Source organism: Prenolepis imparis, unplaced genomic scaffold, assembly GCF_030444845.1.
Source record: "Prenolepis imparis isolate NDT839.2.m4 unplaced genomic scaffold, iyPreImpa1.0 SCAF_14, whole genome shotgun sequence".
Taxonomy (NCBI): Eukaryota; Metazoa; Arthropoda; class Insecta; order Hymenoptera; family Formicidae; genus Prenolepis; species Prenolepis imparis.
Genome location: NW_028141172.1, coordinates 8,516,072 through 8,533,063, shown reverse-complemented (window position 1 = coordinate 8,533,063; position 16,992 = coordinate 8,516,072). Strand labels below are relative to the sequence as shown.

Sequence of the window (16,992 nt, the reverse complement as noted above, 5' to 3'; positions counted from 1 at the left end):
TAATAAGCGAAATAATATGTTGAGGAAGCAATGTGCAAAGAACAATGCTGAAAAGGGGCCAAAATTTGCCTGTAAGGGAAATGTATGAAATCGGTATATTTTTATGTTTTTGGACCTGCTGAACTCGAAAATGAAGCTTAAAATTGTCCAAACACTGGGGAAATAGTGAAAAGCAATTTTTCTACAGAAAAGCCGCGTTTTACAGCAAATGTTTTAATGAATAAGTGGCAATTGTGAACAAAAATAGTCTTTTTTTTGTTGATATCGGAAAATCGTATGCAGAATGTGTTATCTGAACGTAATCAGTCCTCTAATACAGCGTTTCCCAAACTTTTTTTTCCGTGACCCGGTTATTTTTATATTTTTCCTTCGCGACCCACTAAAATTTTTTATCGCCTATACTGGTTTATAGGTAAAATAAAACAGATTTGAATGTTTATACAGTTTTTATATATTATAATTATGAACCATTTACTCTTACAACAATTTAAAATGTAAAGAAATCAAAACCAAATAATTTATTAATGAGAAGTGTGATGCTGTTTTTTATTAACTAAAAACTTTAGATTTGGAGAAAAAGATGATAACTTTATTCTTAGATCCGGTTCGACTTCCAATCGGTTTCTATATTTATTTTTTAGAAAAACCAGTGTTGAAAAGCCTGCTTCACATTTATAGGTCGTGACAAAAGGCATTAGAAATTTTATCGCTTTTTCTGCTAAAACTGAGTACTCCTGACGACAAGACAGCCAAAAATCCATCAGTGGTATTCTGTCGAAGATGTCCTTGAGTGCCGTATCACACGACAGTTCAATTATAGACTCAATATCTGAATCTGGCAATTCTGTCTCGGATTTTACGTTCACTGTAAAAGGGTTTCTTATCCATGCTTTATTGCTGTTGATTGGGGGGAAATATTCCTTCAGACTTGTCTTCAGTCCTAGCAGATGTTCCTTGATAGCAGCTGAAATCTCATCCAGTATGGAACTCATATTATACTCTTTTTGTAATTCTGTTAGCTTTGTAAAAGCTTTGTAATTCCCTGCTTCCACACGACGGAACCATAAATTGAGTTTTTTCATTGCAGCTTCCACCTTCTCTTGCACTTTAAATACAGTTACATTGCTACCTTGTAATGTCAGATTTAAATTATTCAAAAAATCAAAAATGTCACAAAGGTAGACTACCTTGATTAACCGATTGACATCATGAAAACTGTCTTTGAATTCAAATATTACATCCCTAGCCGTTGGTGGATGTTGGTCTAAGAACATTAAAACTTCTTCCTTCATTTCAATAAGTCTTCTTAAAACATTCCCTCTTGATAGCCATCGTACCTCGCAGTGTAAAAAAAGATGTTCATGTTCACTCCATTTCTTTGCACAACGCAGAGAATATTCTTGAATTCAGTGGACGAGACTTTATAAAGTTTATAAATTTTACACACTCTTGCATAGTTGTAGTTAAAAGCAATGGCATTTTTTTGGCGGCCAATGCTTCTCTGTGAATGCTACAATGCACCCATACACAGTCTGGTGCTACGGCTTTGATCCTCGGAAAAAGTCCAGTACCTGCCATTGCGCGTGCTCCATCGCTACTCAGTCCCACACATTTTTTCCATTCAATGCCATTTTGATTAATGTAATTATCAATCAAATTAAAAATTTCTTCAGCTGTTGTTCTTGTTGTCAGAGGTTTACAAAAGAGAAATTCTTCGTGAGTTATATTGTCAAAATCGTATCTCACAAAACACATTAGATTGGCATTGTCCGATATGTCTGTACTTTCATCGACTTGCAAGGAAAAAAAACTACACTCTTTTAAGTGACCTACGACGGTTTCTTCGATATTATCTGCCATCTCCACGATTCTACGCTTCACTGTGTTATTTGATAGCGCCAACATATTTACTTGGTTCTCCTGTTTTTTATCACATATTCAAGATGCTAAAATTTTCATTGCTGGAACTATTAATTTCTCAGCAATTGTGTGAGGATAACCAGTTTCAGCAATTAATTTTGATATTTCATAAGAAGCCATTACAAGGTTTTCAGATTGAGCGCCCAGAGAAAAATTCAGACATAGTTTTTTTGGTAGCTATTGATTCCTTCTTTTTATTTATGAAGAAATCTATTGGCTTATTACTGTATTCCGGATGTTTCGATTCCAAGTGTCGCTTCAACTTTGAAGGTTTCATGGACTCGTTTGAAAGAAACCGCATAACAAATAACACATAATGATTTATTATTAGCACTCTTGATGAAACCGAATTGTATGTAATCCTCAGAATACTGTCGGGTCCAGGACTCCTTCTTTCTTGTAAGGGTAGTAGACTGCACATCGTGCGGCTCTTTGTTAGTGTCACTCTCAGAACTCGTACCCGGCTGCACATCACTCGATTGTTTATCGATGCTAATCAAAGAGTTCGTACCTGATTCATTGTTTATTTGTTATTTTATTACCCATTTATCCATCGTCAAATTAAATGTAATCAGTAAACACAAAAGAAAATATACGCTCTTTCTCGAGACTTAACTCAAACTGAACGAGCGGAGTAAATGCGAGCGCGGGCGGGTAAAACAAAAGCCAGACGATCCGGCCGGCGTCGAAGCGCGGTCGCGTCTCTCCCGCCGCCGCGCATCATTTGTCTCGATTACTTGAATTATTATTTAAAATTTTTTACCGCGACCCGGCATTTTACTTTCGCGGCCCGGTACCGGGTCGCGACCCACCATTTGGGAAACGCTGCTCTAATACAATATATAATAATAGCTCTTTTTTATTTTTAATTTCTAATCTCGTATATTGTTATTTTTTATTTATTTATTTATATATATAAAAAACGTAAAAGAGATTTTGTTTAGTATAAAATGATTAACATTTATGAACATTAGCAAAAGAAAATGAAATGAGATACATAAAACACTGAACATAAGAGAAAAAATAAAAAAGTAACCCAAATGTTTATAAATCTTCACATCTTCCGATTCATCTAATTGTAGATTAGATTAAAAGACACCATCTTCATGTATTTCTGGTTTATTAATATTTCGAAATTAGAGGACTGATTACGTTCAGATAACACATTCTGCATACGGTTTTCCAATATCAACAAAAAAAAAGACTATTTTTGTTTACAATTGCCACTTATTCATTAAAAAAACATTTGTTGTAAAATGCGGCTTTTCTGTAGAAAAATTGCATTTTCACTATTTTCCCCGGTGTTTGGACAATTTTAAGCTTTATTTACGAGTTCAGCAAGTCCAAAATCATAAACATATACCAATTTCATACATTTCCCTTACAAATTTTGGCCCTTGTTCTTTCCATTTGTACAATTTTTTTTATATTTTTACCAAGTTTTTATTTTAACTTAATGCAAGGAATAAAGGATTCTGTTATAGCAGTGTTGTGTGCATACAGGAACAGGAGTGCCTTTTGATGCGCCTATTGTTGATGAACCGTTAAACTTGTCCGCTTACTCTCGTCCGAAGAATTAAATCAAAGCATTTTATATTCTAAGAAAAATACATCTTAAGAAGAATCCCTGCTTAAATAATGAATATTACAATTGAAAACTCAATTACTTGAAATTAATTTTGAGATAGACGAATACGCTACATATCAAAATTCCTAAACTAATGACGTATGTATATCATCTCATAATCTCAAGATTATAATTACTCATTCTACTTGTTATAATTAAACCGAATGAAACAATAATACACGGATGAAGAGATCCAAAATATAACAAGTAATAAAACCAATTTGATAATAATTTGAATAATTAGATTTCTATCTGATTATCTTGATAGAATTATAGACTTCCCGGGAAAAAATGGCCCATGTATAATTATATATAATTATATATAAGGCAATATATATATGAAATATGCCCATATACAGGGTGCCCCATAATTCGCGAACCACCCGTCAGTTGCAGGTAGAGCATGTTGAACTGAATAGAAAAGTCCTCTACCATTTTGCAATTTTCGCAATAATTAATGAGAAATAAATTAAAGAAGATCAGCCAATTCGCGTGACGACGGCGAGAAAAGACAGCCCAGTTTCATATCGTTACTAAGTATGCGGCGAAAAGAAACAGTATAATGTTACACGGTTGCTAGGCGCGCGATGAAGCGGGGAGGAACGCTTTACAAAAGACAGTAACTACATACGAGTAGCGCTAACTCTGGACCCCCGAGTGGGCTGTCTCTTCTCGCTGCACGCTTATCATCGCTCGAATTGGCTGATTTTCTTTAATTTATTTCTCATTAATTATTGAGAAAATCGCAAAATGGTAGAGGACTTTTTTACTCAGTTTAACCTACTCTACCTGCAACTGACGGGTGGTTCGCGAATTATGGGACACCCTGTATATATAATAAAAATAATTTGTGAGTACAAAACATACCCAGACAGCACAATGACGTTTTAGAAACGTATTAAAAATATACATATTGGACGTTTTGTACGTATTTATAACATTCATATTAGAGCCTTAGACATCTTTAAAACATTTTAAAAATCCAGTGTTACTTTTCTGGACAATCGAAAAATGTCCATTTTAAGGACTAAACGGACTAAAATTGGACCTGTTTCAAACATTGAACGTATATTTTAAAGTAGATAGGTGTAGGTATATATGTAAGTTTATATATTTAGAGTACTGAATATATCTATTTTAGTATCTCATACAGAGCATCAAAAAATTGCAGAAATCTTGCGAACATCCAAAAGAGATAAGAAAAAAATTGTTGGAACTGTGTAAGTTTGTTCTGTTTATCCGTAATACTCGGATATTAAGGTGCCTTTTCATGCTGACGCTCGACGCTCATTTTTAGCATCAAAAGACGTCACGTGACCAAAATTGACGAATTGGTATCTTTATTTTTGGTCACGTGACGTCTTTTGACGCTAAAAATGAGCGTCGAGCGTCAGCATGAAAAGGCATCTTTATTCGGTTATTATAATATTAATAATCGATTTATGCAAGCTTTATATATAATTCTCATAACAAATCTTAAATACGAGAAAGATAGCGCCTTGCGCGTCGCGTAGCGGTAAATAAAAGAACTAATGATTAATGAATACTGTTTTTATAATATTTTTGGAATGTTGCAGTAATATTTCGTATAAAATATTATAGTTACATGTTCTTATAATGTCTCTCCAATATTACGTTGCAACTTGTAAGATTATAATATTGCTGCAATGTAAATAAAATGTTCTGTGTTGTACGTAAAAAAACGTTTTTAAAACGTCTAAATATAATATATACTTTGAATGTCTAATAATGGATATTTTTAAAACGTTCATATTATATCCATGGACGTTTGGACTAAATAAAAACCAAAACTGGACTGGACGGAATATATAAATATATACATATATGCAAATCAAAATTTTCTCGTTAGATTAAAATTATATTTGATCTTATATAGTTTTATATAATTGTATATAATGCTATGTATAATTGCATATAATTTTATACAATTGAAGAAAATAACAGGTAGACAATTATTTCAACCAAAAACTGGCATCAATATCTTTATTAATTAAATTAAAACACTACGTTTCGACTATAAATTTTAGTCCTTTTCAAGTGCTATAAATAATACAAACATCATTGATTAACATCGCAATAATGACATCACAAGAATAAAAATGTAAGATACATACTTGTTAATATAAATCGAGTAGAAATTAAGAGAACGAGTACAATACATGTCATTATGACATTCTGTCAATTACTGTTGAGAGGACGACGACAACCAGATATTTTTAAACGATATTAATAACATTATCATAAATAGGGCTAAGGTTATCTGTGTCTATTTGTAGGTTAATTTTATTTTTATGTTTTTTTATGAAAAACATTTCGGCGATTTCTCTTTTTCTTTTATTTTTCTCACCATGCAGGATACATGGATCCGACCACCGGAAGTCGTGGTTGCATTCAGTTCTATGTTTGCTGACCACCGAATGGGATGACTCATGTTTTTTTACATTATTCCGATGTTCATTTATCCTAGTGCTAAGATGTCTTTTTGTTTGGCCTATATAAGAAGCATTGCAATCTTTGCAGTCTAATTTATACACTATATTTGTTTTGTTCATAATTGGTAATACATCTTTACCACGTTTAATAAGCGTGTTTAATTTTTTAGGAATTTTATATATTACTTTTAATCCTTTTTTATTAAGTGTTCTAGATATGTTATCTGTTAGATTCTTAACATAAGGTAAAATTATATGTGAAGACATGTCAAATCTTTTTCCCTTATCACCATTGTTTTTCGAATCAGAACTATTATTTGCATCATTTTTTTCTTTATTCTTTAGAATCCGTAATCTTTTTTTAATATACTTATTGATAACAAATGATGGAAAACAATTGTTGGATAAAATGTCTTTGATAATTTTAATGTTATCCTTATGAAATCTATTATCTGACAATAAAATGGCTCTGTCAACTAAGTTATTAATGCAATTAATTTTGTATTTATGTGGATGTGCCGATAAAAAATTAATGTATCTTCCCGAAAACGTAGGTTTTCTAAACCAATTCGTAGTTCATTTCCCATTTTTTAATCTTATAACATGTCATTGTGTCTAGGAAGTTAATGCAATTGTCTTTTTCAATTTCATAGGATACGTCAACAACCGCGAAACTTTCATCAGAAAATAAATAGTGTAACAAAATTCTCATTGACCAACCGTGTCCTATTCAAACGCAGAAGCTTTAGATATGATGCTTATTTTAGGTGAATGTGGTGGTCAATTTAGAGCAGCTGCGAGGTTGTGGCAAGAACGATACCCAGATCGCACTCCTAATTCGTACAATGTTTTTTCTCGTTTGTCTAAGCGAATTACTAATAAAGGTATTATTCAACCTGATCATAATAAAGGTAGACAAATTGGACGTTAAGTTAGGGACGAAAGGACGCCAGAAATTCTTGCATTCGCTCAATTGCATCCCCATGAATCCTTAAAGCGTGTAGAACAAGAATCTGGTGTTAGTCGTAGTACATTTTGGCGAATTTATCATGAAAACAAGCTGCATTCGTACAGAATGACTCTGCATCAAGCATTGACGATTGCCGATTTTAGAAACAGACTCGAATTTTGCAACTGGATACGCCAACAACCGCGAAACTTTCATTAGAAAATAAAATTTTCTGATGGAAGCACATTTACGAGTGACGGCTCTGTAAATACTTGGAACTGTCGTTACTGGGCACAAGGGAATCCTCATTGCTTTCGAGAAATAGACCATCAACATATTTGGAAAATCAACGTTTGGTGCGGAATTGTTGAAAAACATATTGTTGGACCGTTTTTCTTTAAAGGAAATCTAAACGGTGTTCGGTACGCTAATTTCCTCGAAAATGATCTTCCACCTTTACTTATATTCCTCTACAATTACGTCTAAACATGTTTTTTCAGCAAGATGGGTGCCCAGCGCATACATCTAGAACTGCCCGTGAACGACTAAACGACATGTTTCCAGATAAATGGATAGACAAATATGCCTACATAATTGGCCACTACGATCACCGGATCTAACTGTTCTCGACTACTATTTGTGGGGAAGAGTAAAAGATCTGGTATACCGCGAACGCCCTACGACAAGAGATGATATGATTCGTAGAATACGTGACGCTATTGGTTCTCTAGATGCTGATGAAATTTTTCATGCTACAAATGATTTCGAAAAGAGAGTACTTAATTGCATTCAAGCAAACGGTGGACATTTCGAACATCAGGCCTAATCACATCTAGCCATATCAGCGCACGCACACACCCACTCACTCACACACACCCACACACACCCACACACACCAACACACACCCACCCATCCACACACCCACACCCACACACCCACACCCACACACACCCACCCACCCATACACACACACACACACACACACACACCGTAGGGAGGGTTTGGAGTCGTTAACTACTGTGGAAGCGACGAACCACAGGGTCCTTATCCCTACGAGGTGCGCGCGCGCACGCACACACCCACACACACACACCCACACACACCCCCACACACACACACACACACACACACACAAACACACAAACACACGGGATCTGATATCTGCCACGTCCTCGTCGTAGATCCTGGGTTATGCCGAGAGCAGATAATGCAAAAACGTTATTTTTGCCAACACACATTTTGAAGGTTGTTTGAGGGACATAAATGACATTTTTCGAAAAAATGTTTCGTACAAAAGTTTCATATTTTTTCGCATAGAATCCGAATCTGCAATAAAAAAATACCATGTTCCATTTAAAAAAATGCACTTCCGGTCTGAATCGCCTATTTCCGGCCGGAACCAGAAGTTGAAAATATCACCATTCGATAGAGCGCACCCGATTTATAAAGAAAATGTTTTTACTTTTTTGAAATAACCACTTCTCTAGTTTTTAAATGGGTGGTACGGGTGGTCTGAAACACCCTGTATAACCGTGTATGAGGTTATATATAATTTTATATAATTTACATATAATTTTATACAATTATATATATTTATATATAATTATATATAATTATACATAGGCCATTTTTTCCCGGGTCATGATTTGGGATATACAGGGTGATTCAAAACAACCGTTTGTCCTTAAAATGTCGTATTCTTGACTGAATTCTAAGACAATTTTTCCTTTGCCAAAATTTGATCCGAAGCTTAGTTTTCAAATTATTAAAAGAAATATTTAGCGAATTACGGCACGAGTACGGACGGTAGGCAGGAGCGGCGCAACTCATTATCCGACGCGGGCGACTGTGTGAGGCGCTCGCTGCGATCAGCTGTTCGCTACACGCGATGTGTTTGTGTGGGTGTGTCTGTGTTTTGCGTGTGTGCGTACACACACACACACACACACACACACACACACACACTCTCTCTCTCTCTCTCTCTCTCTCTCTCTCTCTCTCTTTCTCTCTCTCTCTCACTTACTCACTTTTATTCTTACCTTGTAGAGGTGTTTGATGACTTTTACTTCTGATGAATAATTGTTGCACGACTGTTAACAATGAGATATTCCCATCTGACACACCGAATAATAAACAAATTTTTCTCCTTTCAGAAATTGTATCCACATTTAGAACGAATACACTCACGCACTTGATCGAAAATAAAGAATTTATTTATCGATTGTAACAGTTAATCACAATCTCGGTTACTACTGATTGATTATTAAAATCACTCACAAAAACGCGTTAAATGCAAAGCGCACGTTACTCGATGCGGATGACAATAGTCTGCGACGATGACAACAGACTGCGGTGACGCGACGCGACGCGATGACGCGACGCGACGCGACGCGACGATAACAATCACGGCGTTGCCGAACGTGAACGCGTACATACATTACATGTGATAATAATATGTATAATTTTTAAGTTATTAAAAAAAAACATATTATAACGTATTATAATACGTTATGCTTTTCTTTTTTTTTTTTAATAACTTAACATTATTTACTGTTTTGCCTTTTTTCGCAAGCGAGACATAAGAAAAATTAATTTTAGGTTTTTGCGAACAAGATCTTCCACGTATGAATGTGTTGGTTGCTCTGAAAAGAGCGAGTTGTTTTTTGGCCGCTCTGAAAAGAGCGGATTTTTAGTTTCAAAAAAATTTATAATAAGTGTTCAAAATGACCACCATCGATTCTAACGCAAGCTCTCATGCGTTTTAATAGATTTCTTTGGACGTTCTCCATTACTTCTTCTTCGACATTCCAAATATCGGATTTTTTAAAAGAAGTCTCCTTCTTTTAAAAAATCTTCTTAGTAATGGAGAACGTCCAAAGAAATCTATTAAAACGCCTGAGAGCTTGCGTTAGAATCGATGGTGGTCATTTTGAGCACTTATTATAAATTTTTTTGAAACTAAAAATCCGCTCTTTTCAGAGCGACCAAAGTCAATCCGCTCTTTTCAGAGCGACCAAAAAACAACTCGCTCTTTTCATAGCGACCAACACATTCATACGTGGAACATCTTGTTCGCAAAAACATAAAATTAATTTTTCTCATGTCTCGCTTGCGAAAAATAGCAAAACAGTAGATAATGTTAAGTTATTAAAAATAAAGTATAACGTATAATATTATAATACGTTATAATGTTTTTTTTAAATAACTTATAAATTATACATATTATTATCACATGTAATGTATGTACATGTACACGTTCACGTTCGGCAACGCCGTGATTGTATCGTCGCGTCGCGTCGCGTCGCGTCACCGCAGTCTGTTGTCATCGTCGCAGACTATTGTCATCCGCATCGAGTAACGTGCGCTTTGCATTTAACGCGTTTTTTGTGAGTGATTTTAATAATCAATCAGTAGTAACCGAGATTGTGATTAACTGTTACAATCGATAAATATATTCTTTATTTTCGATCAAGTGCGTGAGTGTATTCGTTCTAAATGTGGATACAATTTCTGAAAGAAGAAAAATTTGTTTATTATTCGGTGTGTCAGATGGGAACGTCTCATTGTTAACAGTCGTGCAACAATTATTCATCAGAAGTAAAGTCATCAAATACCTCTACAAGGTAAGAATAAAAGTGAGTAAGTGCGAGAGAGAGAGAGAGAGAGAGAGAGAGAGAGAGAGAGAGAGAGAGAGAGAGAGAGAGAGAGAGAGAGAGAGAGAGAGAGAGAGAGAGAGAGAGAGAGAGAGAGAGAGAGAGTGTGTGTGTGTATGTACGCATACACGCAAAACACAGACACAAACAAACACTAACACATCGCGTGTAGCGAACAGCTGATCGCAGCGAGTGCCTCACACAGTCGCCCGCGTCGGATAATGAGTTGCGCCGCTCCTGCCTACCGCCCGTACTCGTGCCGTAATTCGCTTAATATTTCTTTTAATAATTTGAAAACTAAGCTTCGGATCAAATTTTGGCAAAGGAAAAATCGTCTTAGAATTCAGTCAGGAATACGACATTTTAAGGACAAACGGTTGTTTTGAATCACCCTGTATATAGTTATATATAATTGGGATATATATAGTTATATATAATTCCGTATGATGTTATATATTGTCATATATAACCGTATATGAGGTTATATATAATTTACATATAATTTTATACAATTATATATATTTATATATGAATTATATATATTTATATATAAATTATATATAATTATATATAATTATACATGAGCCATTTTTTCCCGGGTTATTGTTATATTTGATTACCCAAGGTGTACCACATAAAGATTGTACATTGTACGGTCAAATTTACATCTTTACTTTGCATGTTTGTGCGTGTACGTATTCTTATAAGCATATAAACGAAACATTCTCGAACAAATAGAATAGAGAGAGATCAGGATAAAAAGATTAATAGATAAGAAAGATAAAATAATTAATTGAATGGATCAATTGAGAGAATCAACTTTGTGTGCGTGTATGCGTACATGCGTGGGTGACAAATACTCCGTGCAGCCCAACATAATTTAGTAAACAATAAAATAATTAAATTTAAGTAAGTTAATTTCCAAAATTAAAATTTTTATTTATATAAAAATTAGACTTTATATCTTATATAAGCAGTATGCGATTTTCATTTATTTAGATATTTATTTGTCTGATTTCTGAATTTAATTAGTTTAATCAATTCCCTGTGTTGAATTGTATCAGAAATTAAACCGATGGAAATAATTATTACACTTTTAATCTTATTAAACGCTCTTCACAAACTTTATATATCATTTTTATAAAACATAAATACTATAAATAGCACATATGCATGTCGCATAATGGTGAGCGCGCGAACGAATTAACGACTATTGAGTATTGTTTTTTATAATGTTTCTGAAATATTGCAATATTTATATATATTTCTTATAAAATATTACAGTTATTATTCCTATAATATCTTTATAATATGTTGCAACTTGAAAGATTGTAACATTGTTGCAATATAATTGAAATATTTCATTATATGTATAGGTATATGTATATGTAAGTTTAAAATATTAATCAATTTAACAACATAACATAATTAATATAAATTAACATAATAAATATTGTCAAAATACTTCTCATACAAAAATCTCTTTAAAAAATTTTAAAGTTAATTTTATCAAATTAATTAATTTTTATCAGATGATGAATTTATCAAATGACTTGCTCATTATCATGAAATTTTTGTTAAATATGTAGAGTATGCAAATGAATTATATTATATGTAGAAAAGAAGTAGTTTTTGTTTTATTAATTCAAATATGAATTTAAAGAAAATGATAAATTTAATAATTTATTTAAACTTTAACAAGAAAAATTTTCATGTGATTTTTCACTTTATAATTTAATATGGGTATAGAAAACAGAAGTTGTTATAGAGAATTGAACTGAAACTTATAAGTTATATTTCTAGTTTCTAGATAATTTCATGGTGACGTTCTTGATAACCATCGATGGGGCCTGCGATATAATTGACAATTTTGAGTTGTCCCTCTGCATTGTAAAAACCATATCGGCCCTTAACACTTCCATCTTGAAGACGCTCCTCTAATTTGAATTGTCGATTTTGTCTGCAATAGAAATGAATTATCAGTTAAGAAATAAATAAAAAAGTTGCAATGTGAAACAAAATTAAATTAAGATTTATTCATTTTGTATCGCACTAAGAAAAAATCGTGCCCTGTACATATAATTAATCAAGTTCAATGAAAAATTAATTTTCTTTAAAACTGACGCACTACCATTCGCATTTGGCTTTTACTAGCCTAATAAAATTTAGACATAAATTATATCAATCTTTTCAGTGATTGTTTTTTCGAAAGATTTTATGAAACTTTTAACTCATAAATGATTTGCTGATTCTTTGTGTATGGTAATTATTAATGTGATGATAATGTGATATACATATATTTACCCACGTCCTGTATCAAAACCGAATATATATGTTCCTGATCCCTGATGATTTCTTATTTGAAAGTCTATTCGACTTCCATCTGACGATTGCTCTACCGCTCTTTTAGATATTACATGATAAATTGTTGAAATATGGCTTGCATGTGGCGATGTGACTTCTCGGTTCACATTACTATCATGCACTGGCAACATGATTGCGAGCGAAGAGAGTTTCAAAAATAGCTGTGCAATAAAAAATATAAGAACTTCTCGTATATATGTATACAGGGTGTCCCATTTTAATCTCCCCAGGCAAACATCTCGAAAAATATGGAAGATACGGAAAAATGTTTCAGACAAAAGTTGTAGGACTTGAAGGGGGACAGATGATGAAAATATGGACTTGAGTGACCTATTAAAGGTCAGGTGAAGGTCATCGATGTTTTCTTAAACGGAACCCCCTATTTTTTATTGCATATTCTTGTAGCCCTTGTCGAGACGTTTTCAAAACACTACCTATTGATGTCTCTTACGCAAGCCGTTCCCAAGATATAAAGCTTTAAAATTGACATACTGCCGGCATTTGCATTACCCGATGTACACCGCGGGGAGATTGTTCAGTCGAATTTGTATATCAAGTGGCTCTAAAAGGGCAGACTTTGTATGTGTGCGTGCGTGCGTGCGTGCTTCTTTAGTAAAACTTTTATCTCTCTTTCTCTACCATTTTCTTATCCTTTCCCTTACATTATAATAACCAAAAGAAAAATAATTAGAGAAAAGTTTACTAAAAAAGCACAGCCACACACACATACACACACAAAGTCTGCCCTTTTTAGGGCCACTTGATGTACAAATTTGACTGAACAACCTTCCCGCGGTGTACATTGGATAATGCGACTGCCGATGATATGTCAACTTTGAAACTTCGTATCTTGGGAACGGCTTGCGTAAGAGACATCAATAGGTAGTGTTTTGAAAACGTCTCAACAAGGGCTACAAGAATATGCAATAAAAAATAGGGAGTTCCATTTAAGAAAACATCGATGACCTTCACATGACCTTCAATAGGTCACTCAAGGTCAACTCCATATTTTCATCATCTGTCCTCCTTCAAGTCCTACAACTTTTGTCTGAAACATTTTTCTGTATCTTCCATATTTTTCGAGATGTTTGCCTGGGGAAATTAAAATGGAACACCCTGTATATGTATATATCATATTTTATTCAAAATTCTAATAATTCTTCTAAAAATTGGCAACTAAAAGAAAATTTTTATTAATAACTAGTTAATTTATTAATAACTCTAATTAACTTATTAATAATTAATATTATTTTTAATAATAAGCATAAAAAACATTTTTTTAAATATATAGTAATATACACTCGCCCAAAAGAAAGCGATACACTTATAAAGTAGTAAAAAATGGTGAAAGTTCAAGAATTTATAACTCAGCTAATAATTATGATATCGAGGTGTTTTAAAAACACAAATGAAGCTTGAAGTCTGTAGTTTGAGCAAATTTTAGTGCTGATTACGTGAAATGATCAGTTTTGCAATGACAAATGACAAGTGAGAACCTGCAAAATTAATAAATAGAAGGTCCACTTTCCTGAATTGCACGGCGTAAATCAGTTAACGTAGCTCAATGGAATAAAAAGCACGTGAGAATTCACATTTTTCTCTTTAAAATGCGCTTTGGCGGAACTCAATACAATAATTTTTCGCTGAGTTATCTAAATTTTTAAAAAATCGGCTTTTTAATGATAACCCAGGTAGCAAAATTAATCACTTTGACGTCATTTTGACGTAATTTGATGTTAAAATGACGTCAAAATGACTTATTTTGCTACCTGGGAAATTATGATTTAAAATGTGTATCTGCTATCTTTATCAAGTCGAACCGATGCAATTCTATTCAAGAATGTTGCATATGCGGGATGTTCGGAAGCGATGCAACTCGTGCCGGGCATCTCGCGCAAACAAAGTCCGAATACGATATTTGCGGGGTTTTTGCTGGTACGAGTTCGGTACTACTTCCTCGGAGATCGGAGGGTATCCATGAGGATTTCTCCGCGTAAAAAAAAAAGAAAAAAGACAAAGAAAAAAAAGAAAACGACTGTACCATATAATCCCCAGCAGAACGGACTGGCTGAAAGGAATAACAGAACAATAGTTGAACGTGCTCGTACGATGATAATCAACTGGACAAAAAGTATTGTGCAGAAGCAACATCCACCGCAGTGTACCTGATAAATAGATCTCCATCAAAACCATTAAACGGTAAATCTCCTGAGGAAATATGGAACGGAAGACAACCTAAGCTATCACATTTAAAAGTATTCGGATGCATGGCCATGGCTCACATACCAAAGGAAAGAAGAGATAAATGGGACGCAAAATCTAAAGAATTACTTTTTGTTGGATATAACGAAGACGTTAAAGGATATAGACCAGTGCTGGGATTTACTTGCCATTTACGGCGAGATTTCGAGACGCACGCCTCTTGCCCCCCACTCCTCGCTCGCGCCGTAGCAACGCAGCGCCGGCCGCTCGTAACTAAGGAGCGCGGCACATGGTCTCAGGAACGTACGTATCAAACGTAATAGCACAATTAGCATTCTAATAGCAAAAGTTATTATAAAAATTTTCTATTCAATCTTTTATTTTGTATTAATAATACAAATAGTTATTATTCTATTATTAATCACGTATATGTGTTCTGTAATAATTTAAAATATTTGTTTTATTTAAAGCTCTTAACGCGCTGTTACATATAAATTTACGTTTACGTAAACGTAAAACGTAAAATCATGTTACTTATTTTCGCAATATATATTTTGAAATATGAATATAAATATGAATATAATAAAATACATTTCGATTAATCGAAGACACGTCTGCTGCATAATTATATGTATATAAAAACTATATATTAAAAATTATAAAATTTATATATAAAAAACTATAATTATAATATAATTAGGAGACAATAGATTTCCACATCACCCATGAGGTACTATTGTTAATGCGTTTTTTTTAAAGTGGTTTCCCCAGTAGGCCTATTCCACTAAAGAGGACAACAACAAATAATGATTCGTGTGGAAAGAAAAATTTTATAAAAGTTGATAAAAAATGATATAAAGTTAAAAACAGAATAAATATTAATTCGATTTTCTAAGCCGTTTACATGAATTTACAAGAGACGCAATATCGACGGGAATATTAGAAGAAGAAGTTCGCATCAGCGAAGCTAAAGATGCATCGCTCAAAGAAGAACGTTTATCAGTTTTTGTATATTTTAATTTTGAAAAAGAACATTCGCACAAATATGTGGACCCAAACATTGAAAAGATTCGAAGTCCGAAATTTATTAATCTTGGATAACTTGATGCATCTAAAATTTTAAAAAAGTCTATTCCTTTTTCCGGCCGCGTTTTAAGAGATAAATCACTTTGCAAATCGCAAAGTTCTGCTTGAAGCTCTAAATTTTGTTCTTCAATTTGAACTGTCAGAGGATTTTCAAAAAGAATAAGATCTTTTCTAAGCGTTTCAAAGTCACTGAAACGCGTGTCAAACTGAGCTATTAATGAATCAATTATGTGAAGATGTTTCTTAAAATCAAAATCTTTGCCATGTTCTGTAAAAAGAATCTGGCAAGATGGGTAAAAATGAAATATATTGCTTTGTAAATGATTTTTTAGTAACACTAATTTCCTGCGGAATGAGTCAATATGACTTACTAATTGAGAAATGGTTTGATTTGCCTTTTGCAGCTTCAGATTTAAGTGATTTAAATGAGAAGTTAAATCAGTAATAAAGGCAAGTTCGGAAAGAAAATCTAAATCTTCAAAGAAGGACTTAAAATCATCACATTTTGCAAGAGACATTTCTTGCAAGAAAAGGAAGATTTCTTTTCTTACCGCAAAAAATTTTTCCAAACATTTTCCGGCACTGAGCCACCTAACTTCGCAATATAAAGGTATATCTTTATAAATTGCGTCGTGTTCTTCCAGAAAAGATTGGAATTTTCTATGAATAAGAGATTTGTTACCGCCTTTAATTGCATTAATAATTTTTGCGACAATTTTCATTGCGGTGCACAGTTT

The 16,992-nt window shown here is 33.5% G+C and overlaps 2 protein-coding genes across 2 annotated transcripts in view; both read right to left on the bottom strand.

Annotated features, from left to right (window-relative positions):
* Nucleotides 1-521: 521 nt before the first annotated feature.
* On the bottom strand, nt 522-2,735 carry LOC145945633 (zinc finger BED domain-containing protein 5-like). The gene is made up of 4 exons (XM_083054689.1): nt 2,684-2,735; nt 2,232-2,431; nt 1,444-1,920; nt 522-1,337 (listed from the first exon to the last, which is right to left on the bottom strand). Exons 1-4 carry the CDS (start codon nt 2,733-2,735, stop codon nt 522-524), a joined length of 1,545 nt encoding a protein of 514 aa, XP_082910815.1.
* A 9,563-nt stretch (nt 2,736-12,298) lies between these two features.
* LOC145945632 (uncharacterized) overlaps nt 12,299-16,992 on the bottom strand; it is a 4,960-nt gene continuing 266 nt past the window's right edge. Inside the window, exons 2-4 of the mRNA XM_083054687.1 lie at nt 16,338-16,444; nt 12,908-13,151; nt 12,299-12,563 (exon numbers count right to left, since the gene is read on the bottom strand). Coding sequence (XP_082910813.1) covers nt 12,410-12,563; nt 12,908-13,151; nt 16,338-16,444 — 505 coding nt within the window. The 3' untranslated portion in view covers nt 12,299-12,409. The remainder of the gene's footprint in view (nt 12,564-12,907; nt 13,152-16,337; nt 16,445-16,992) is intronic.